The sequence below is a fragment of the Cannabis sativa genome, chromosome 3 (assembly GCF_029168945.1).
Source record: "Cannabis sativa cultivar Pink pepper isolate KNU-18-1 chromosome 3, ASM2916894v1, whole genome shotgun sequence".
Lineage (NCBI taxonomy): Eukaryota > Viridiplantae > Streptophyta > Magnoliopsida > Rosales > Cannabaceae > Cannabis > Cannabis sativa.
In genome coordinates, this window is record NC_083603.1 from 5528949 (window position 1) to 5537648 (window position 8700).

General features: G+C 35.7%; 2 protein-coding genes across 2 annotated transcripts; one reads left to right on the top strand and one right to left on the bottom strand.

Annotated features, from left to right (window-relative positions):
* Positions 1–571: 571 nt before the first annotated feature.
* LOC115711097 (zeatin O-glucosyltransferase) lies at positions 572–1984 on the top strand. The gene has a single exon (XM_030639435.2). It carries the CDS (start codon positions 572–574, stop codon positions 1982–1984), a length of 1413 nt encoding a protein of 470 aa, XP_030495295.2.
* A 1442-nt stretch (positions 1985–3426) lies between these two features.
* LOC133035868 (protein FAR1-RELATED SEQUENCE 5-like) lies at positions 3427–4943 on the bottom strand. The gene is made up of 2 exons (XM_061112297.1): positions 4091–4943; positions 3427–3851 (listed from the first exon to the last, which is right to left on the bottom strand). The coding sequence occupies exons 1-2, from the start codon at positions 4941–4943 to the stop codon at positions 3427–3429; spliced, it is 1278 nt and encodes a 425-aa protein (XP_060968280.1).
* Between the last annotated feature and the right edge of the window lie 3757 nt (positions 4944–8700).

The following is an 8700-nucleotide window of genomic DNA, read 5'->3' on the forward strand; positions in this document are numbered from 1 at the left end:
TCCCTTGAACTTTTCAAATCGTTAAAAATTCTCGTAAACTATTGAGATTATTAGATTTAAGGACTTTTGTCTAATTTTACTAATAAAAGTCTTACATGAATAAAAATTCAGGAGACACAATTTAGTACATGTCAAAGTTCAGATAATACGATTTAGTAAATATTAAAATTTGAGAGTAAAATTTAGTACATAAACAATCATTACGTTAGTAAAATTGAATAAAAATTTTTAAATCCAACAATTTCAATAATTTAATAAATTTTTAACGACTTAAAAAATTCAAAAAAAATATAATTTCGAGATGAAGAAACAAACATCCTAATTCTTTATTATTTGAGAAGACTCTTGAATCATGCTGCAACACTCAACATTATTATTATTATTATTATTATTATTTATTTATTTATTTATTTATGTGAGCATGCCATAATCGTTGGGTTTCTTCATTATAAAAGAGAAGATAAGATAAGGTATACATATTCCAGAGATTACTTGTATTCAAAACTTAAAAACTAAAGCTAAAGCAAAAATCTTATAATCTCTTTCCCACAAAACATTGAAAGAAATAGTAATGGAGACTATTGCAGCCTTGAAATTGAATGATTCATCAACATCATCACTTGTGGTTGTAATGGTTCCATTCTTAGCTCAAAGCCATTTGAACCAACTCCTTCAATTTGCCAATGTCGTTTCCTCATACGACATTCCAGTCCACTACATTAGCTCAACTCTTCACATCTCTCAAGTCAAGTCTCGAGCCTCAAACCCAATTCACCAACTTACCAAAATCCATTTCCATGATTACCCACTTCCATTTTCATCATCATCATTATCATTATCGGATGATGACGAGTCCTGCTTTACAGCCAAGTTCATCGAAAATTGGTTTCCTTTATTCGAAGCCTCACCACACCTTCGCCAACCGATTTTTGATCTTCTCCAATCACTGTCTCAATCCACAAAACGACTTGTCGTTATTCATGATGTTATGATGGCTTCGGTGGTTCAAGATGTCGTTCGTATCCCAAACGGAGAAGCCTACTCATTCAATTGCATCTCTGTTTTTGCTAACTTCGTATATGGGTCTCTCTCCTTTGGACGAAACGACGTCGTCCCAATAAAGAATATACCTCCTTTGGAATCATGTTTTCCTGCTGTGATGAAGGATTTTTTGGAGAAAGAGATGAAGGTGGTGAGATATCAAAATGGAGAGATTTTCAATAGTTGTAAAGCTATTGAAGGAACTTTTCTACAAAGTCTTGTAAATGACATTGGTGTGGAGAACAACAAGGTTTGGGCTGTTGGGCCTTTACACCAAATCACAATTATGACTAATAATAAGGACAAGTGGTTATTGGAATGGTTGGACAAACAAGAGCCAAATAGTGTGTTGTATATTTCTTTTGGAACCACACCTGTTTTTTTAGATGAAGAGATTAAGGAGATTGCAATTGGGTTAGAGCTAAGTGGGGTTAAGTTTATATGGGCATTGAGAGAAGGAGATAAATTTGATGTTTTAGGTAGTAATGAAGAAGGTGAAGGACCCCAAGTTCCAGATGGGTTTGAGGAAAGAATGAAGGGAATGGGAATTGTGGTGAGGGAATGGGTGTCCCAAGTGGAGATTTTGAGGCACAAATCAATAGGTGGGTTTATGAGTCATTGTGGATGGAATTCTTGTGTGGAGAGTATAAGTATGGGAGTGCCTTTAGCAACTTGGCCATTGCATTCAGATCAACCTATTAATGCTCTGTTTATCACACAAGTGTTGAAAGTGGGTGTGGCTGTTATGGAATGGGAGCAGAGAGATGAGGTTGTGAGTTCATCCATGATTAGCAGAGCTGTTAGGACATTAATGGCTTCAAATGAAGGTGGTGAGATGAGAAAGAGGGCTGAGAAATTGGGTGCTGAAGTTAGAAAGTCTACTGAAGAAGAAGGTGTCACTCGTATGGAATGGGATTCTTTCATTGCTCATATCACTAGATAGATTCAAAGAGAGCACAGGGATCACTTGGCACTTCTTATTTTCTTATTAGGCATTCTCTCAATTTTAAGGAAATTATGAATAATTTAAGATGCCAAAAATATGATTCAGATAAGTTTCTGTAACACATCTTGAGTTAAATTAAGCTAAATGAAATGTATCCAGTAAAAAATGATAATTGAAATTCTTGTGATTTTTCTTAAGCATGAATGATTTATTTGTAACTCTGGGTGAAGTTTGATTTGGATAATGAAATGGAATAAAAATAAACAATTTTTATTAAATTTTTTTTATTTGGTTGCAATTTCAAGTATTGAAAAAAAAAATTATGACTATTTTATTTTAAAATAATAATAAAAAAAGAGTATTAGAGTGCATAGTGAATGATATGAAAAAATTTAATAAATTTTTATCATTTTTATATGCCTTTTAAATTTAATTTTATCATACTTTTATTCATACAAGAAAATAAAATAAATTATTTATTTATTTTGAAATAGTTTATATAATAATTTTTTTTAAAAAAAGAAAAAATACCATACAGAAGTTTGCTAGAGCTCTCTTACATCATCTCACTTTCAATTTCATACATATTATATATAAATATATAAATATTATTAGTAAAAATTGTTATTAAATATAGGCAGCCGATTTTGTGCCCATATATGCAAAACACGGATTGGAATCCGTTGTACGGCAGGGGGGCCCCACCGTACTTTTAAATGTTTTTTAATTTTTGAAATGTAAGTGGTAACCGGTTGTTGTAGGTGTGATTACCGGTTGGGAGTTTATTTTTTTAATTATAAAATAATTAGGTACGGAAAAAGTACAAAATGGTACTGTTTGTGTTCGTTAGAGTACAAAAAGGTACATCAGTCTTCACTGTTCCTGGCAGTTGATGGTACGAAAATACTTTAGGCAGTGGGTCCATGTTGTCGGATTAAGGCTATTTTGGTATTTTCCTTCATTCATAAGATCATATGTATATGTGGGATGGTAATTAAGTACATTATATAGAGTACCGTGTACATTACTTATTTCTGCGTGATGTTTAGTAAAATTAATGTACATAATATCACGTACCGAGTACAAAATTTCACGTACCGAGTACGTTTATTTACGTTTCGTAGTATATTGTTTAGAAATTTTTTTTTTTAGTGATGAAATTATTTGTTGTTATACATTGAGTTTTTAGTTGGTGTAATTTTGTAATTGTAAATATTTCGTATATTAAAAATTACCAGAAAAATATATTTTTTCACCTTATAAGATTCAGTTTTTTTTCCTAGGCATAATTTAGTTGTTCGTCAATAATAATTTTGAGGTTTGGTGAAGATGAGAGAATTACCTTAAACACAGCAAACATAACAAGAAGTATATAAATGTAGAATTTTTGAAGCAATAAGTAGAGTCATAAACGTTAAAACAACAATGGCTAAAAGTAGCTAGTTATAAGAATGACCATAGTAAGACTCTTGTGTGGAGGAAGGCGGTTCCGGGAAATACGCGTTGGAGTGGTCATTGAATGAGTCGATCTTTGGTTGATTGTTTGGAGGTTGTTGCCCCACGAGATCCAAAGTGTTATGTTGACGATTTGGGCACCGTCGATAATCATGGTCTGATGAGCGACAAATGCGACAATGTCTTGAGTTTCTTGGGATCTGCTCCCCGTTTGGTCCTTCCCTTGTATTTCCCGTACCCTTTGTTCTCACAACTTCGGGGTCTTTAATAATGTTGGGGTTGCTACGATATCTTCCAGGTTGTGGCGTCTCTCCTTCCGGATTGGAATTCAAGTCAAATTCTTCCTTGAACATTAGAGTTAGCCGTTCAAGCTCTTCCTTTGCACGGTTGTACGAGTCCTCTGATTTCGCTGCATAGAAAGTGAAGTTATAAGTCAGTGAACTGAGAGATCCAAACCTAGCCATCTCGTAAATGTCTTTGTTGTGGTTGTCTTTGGCGGGTTAAAATGTAGGTGGAGATTTATCTTTGCGGATTTGCTCCATCGCTTCATGAGAAGAGAATTAGGTATTCTTCTCATGTTTAATCTTTTCATTGTAGCCCATAAATGTCTACAAGGGTACCCTTGACTTTCATAGAGCAAGCAACTACAGTGCAGTGCTCGTCGGCCTTCACAGTAATGAACTCGGTATTGGACGTCCGGATGCTGGAACTTTCCAATGGTGAATATCTGCCACTCTCCTTCTTGCTCTTGAGTTAGGACAAAATAGTTATTCTCTAAATCAAGCTGCTCAGCAACCTTGTGGTACATAGTTCTTGTGTAGAATTCAGCACATTGGTTGTAGTAAGTGGTCAAGCATGTAGGATTAGGTGGGTGAGGTCGAGTGCATCTACTTTTGAAGTCATTTGCAGTCTCGTTGTGTCTGAGCTTTGAGACTGTCATATCTATGGTTGTTACAAATTCACGCAAGCAATAATTCTTCTCTAAAAATTTTTTTAGAGCGGAGTTGATGGATTCGCAACGTTGTGTGGTTCTCATTCCTGCAACGAATGAACCCCTTAAATACGTTTCTGCCCATTGTTGTCTTGACTCGAATGTTGTTTGACACCATTCATTATCTGTTAGTTGTTGGGTTTGGATGACGTCTAACCATCTTGCTTCAAATTCTTCCTCCTCGTAGTAGTTGTACATGAGATCCTTAAATGTTTTTAAGAAGATCGGATCTTTAACCTTTTTCGAAGCATTTGTATTGAGATGCCAAGCGCAGAGACGGTGCGTAACATCAGGCATGTGTTCAACGATAGCCTGTTTCATGGCCGCATCTTGGTCAGTAACTACAACACTTGGCTTCTTATCTCGATGGCATTCTAGAAATTTTTGAAGTAGCCAAGAATATGATGGAAGCTTCTCGTGGAGGAGGAGAGCAAATCCGAAGATGCATGTGTTGAAATGGTGGTTGACGCCAATGAGAACAGTGAGGGGCTTATTGTACTCATTCGTCATGTAGGTTGTGTCAAATCCTAGTACATCCCCAAAAGCTACATAGTCCACGCGTGAGTTTCCATCCGCCTGAATAAGTTAGCCAAGCGATTCTCGTCGTCAACCCGATAGACAACGAAGAAATTAGGATCCTTCTCTGCGAGACAATCAAGAAATCACAGAGCCCCTTCTGAGTCCGTCTCTATCTTCTCTTCTCGCTTCGCACCAGCAACCCTGTTGTACACATCTCGAAGTTGACATGGCATTTTCTCGTAACCTCCACTTTGCAAAGCAACATGAGACATTATGTTGGCAGTTTTAATTCCTACGGAGTTCATCGACCTGACTTGGGCAAGCAACCCATTGGAGACAACTCTATATGATCTCAAAAATTGTACCTCACTTGATGAAGCCAACTCGTGATTGTGCATTGTGCTGAACTCTTTGCATTTCCAAGTGTTAGACGGTTGTGTGAGTAAAATACGCATTGCTGCCTGACATCCGGTTCTAGTGACATCATGAGGTCTTTTTTTTCTTGGTGTGTCCGGTGATGCGATTTTTTTCGAACCCTCTGAACAACAAACCCACCTCCGCATTACAATGACCCCATGAGAACGTCGTACATCGTCTTTCCTTGTGCCGAAACCCATCCGTTTCGCATACATTTCGTAGAATGCTTCCCATTTTTCCAGTTTGTCGAGACTCTTGCCTAGCACGTCCTGTATCTCAATCTCATTCACTGGTTTTATGATGTTTAGCTCTGCTGTGATGGTTTCCCATTCATAAGTGTGTTCGTCATTCATGTTGGCTTGTTATTGATTTGTAAGAATTGTAGATGAGGAGTAAGGTGTAGAGGGTGCTGAGGGGATTGAAATTAGATTTTGTGAGTATAGAAGGCTGAGATAATAGGGTTGTGTGGAGTTGGTGATCACATTTAAAGCTGTTGGGCTGATATTAATGGGCCTCTTCAATATTACAATCTGAACTCAACTCCTCTCGTACGTCATAACAAAAGATAATAGTACAAATTGTTTTAATTTCATTCCACATGTAATTGTGAAATAAGTTTATTTGACGAAAAATTTGAAGGGTTGATGTTATTGAGTTGAAAGGTTTGGTGGTGGGATTTAAATAGATTGGGGTTATGTTAATGGGCGTTCACCTAAGTTTTTCAATGTTGTGAACCATATTCGTACGTCCGAAGTAAAACATTGTACTTTTATTGTTTTTGGAAAAAAATATGTTAAGAAAAGAAGAAAATTTTAATAAATGGTTAGTTGTTCACATTTAAATCCATTGGGCTTATATTAATGGGCCTATACCAACATCTTTTAATGAATTCAACCATTCCTGTACTTTACAAAGATAACGCAGTACTATTATGAAAACCCCATGCGTGTACACGTGTATTAAAGTGATGACTTATTTTAGTAGAATGGGTAGTTTTACCGATTTATATATGTTGGGGATTTATTTATGTTGGGCAATGATATTAATGGGCCCTTCACCTACATCTTCTTATAAGTTAAACCATCGTCGTACGTTAGAACAGTACCGTAGGACATTAGGTTTTTTGGAAAAACGGCATTGATGAATAATGTTGACATTTGACCATACTACGTACGCCTACACGTGTATTTAATTGTGTAATTCGTAGATTTAAGCACCCCTCTTTTGACACATCACATTTGCCCAATGGAGTACATCCCAATGGAGTACGGCTAACTAGAAAACGTACTATGTGGTTATTCTCCACGACTTATATAAGACACTTGAGACGTTTTCCAATCCAGCATCAAGTTTATAGAGAAATTAATTTGTAACTTAGTTATTAGCATTACAATATATCAAGTATGAGTTCAGGTCCACACTGGGTTATTTTCAATGGACCAAATGAAGGTATCTATAGTACGTACGAAGATGCTGTAAGCAAAAACACTACTTCTGATGCGTCCATAAAAATAATTCGTTATGAATCTTTCATAGAAGCTTTTTCTGCTTTATGTCTACATGGAGAGACGGGAGAATGCTTCACTGGGCAGAAAGTTAGAGAACTTTGCTGTGTTAATGAGTTTCCCTGCATGTGGGATTCGATGATGATAATGATGAAGAGGCTATCCTTAATTCTGTTTGCTCACTGTTTGATGAGGGTGAATGTTCTGGTGCAATTAAATCACCCGAACAGGACAATGTGAAAGATTCGACTGAGAAAGGTGAGGACCGAAATGGAGATGATATAGAAGTTGGAGACAAAGGAGGAGTGGATACTTCTCCCAAAAACAAGATAAATGATGCACCTTGTGTTAGTGTCCAAGTTATGTTATTTTATATTTTAAGCTATAATGTTGTACGATCGCATTTGTTATGAAATATGTACTTTGGTTTATTTTGGAGTATTAATGTCACTTTCCTCATTAATTAATTGTGGAAGTAAAAGTGAAGTGAATCATTGTGAAATCACAACTGCAAACAGAAAGCAAAAAAACTTAAAATAATATAGTAAAGTTACAAACAAGTAGATATATTATAGAAGTGCTTCAATCTCATTAAATGGCCTAACAAAAAGTTGATTCAACAGCCATATGAGATGAGTTGTAACAAAAGTACAGTATATATATATGAAAAATACCACGACTGAAACCGAACGGATGTTCAATCAAGTTCTATAACTTGAGGGAACTTCCTTTGAGACGGAGGGCTATTGTCTCTGAACGGGGACTTTGGTCGTGAAGGGCTTTCTCTTGGAGTAGTGCTTGGTGATTCTTGTTTCACATGAAGTAGGTAGTGGGGAATGGACACCTCGGTGTAGTCGAGAATGTCATCCATGATACCCTCTAATTTTTCTCTTGAACTGTTGGCTTCTTGCATGGCGTGGGCTGAATGGTACAGATGTTTCGCGAGTTTGTATGACTCTTGCTTGGCCTCCGTGGCTCGTAAATGAGCCTTCTTTATAATTTTTTCGTGTTCGTGGAGAACAGACTCGAGCCTTGCACAGTTAGGACATCCTGAGATGGAGGCTGAACGGAGTCTTGGACTCCGTGACGGTGTACCTACGTGTCTTGTGGAAGAAAAAGGATGTGGTGGGGATTTTTGAGGACTTGTTTCAAAAGGGTTGAAGTTTTGGTAAGGGTCCATTTGATGTAGGTAACAGTAAAACGGGGTTTGATAAAAATGCTTAGTAAATAGACATAACCTTTACTTATATAGTGGGTTGGTGGGTTGATGTACACGTGATTGGGTTGATGTAATAATATTGGTTTTCTTTTTCCGAATTTAACCATTTCATAGTTTATAAATTTTGACAATGGTAATATTTACCCATTTATTAGTTAACCAATTTTAATAGAAGGAGAAGGTGAATCAAATCCCACAAACAAAATGTAAGCAATATCGGGAAAGTACTAAGTGATGTGACATGTTTATATAAAAACAAAATTACGTACGGTTTTATGATTTAAATAATAATTTCCAGAATTAAAGTAAAAATAAAATGCTTTTAAGTATTAGTACAGATGGAAGACATAATGAATGATGTGAATTGATTTATTACAAATTCGTATAAAAATGTCACATCACCATCTTCAAGTAATAAGTACACGGTTTGAAACATGAAAAATAGTGTTTTTATTTTTCAATCTAAATTTCAAAATAATACCCAGATTTTGTTTTTGAAAATATTTAACTAAATCAAGAATTTGTATGTAGACCCACCTTTTGAGTTTATAAAAACATAAAATTGTTTTCAAATCTTAAATAATAAGAGGAGTCACTCTGAATTTTT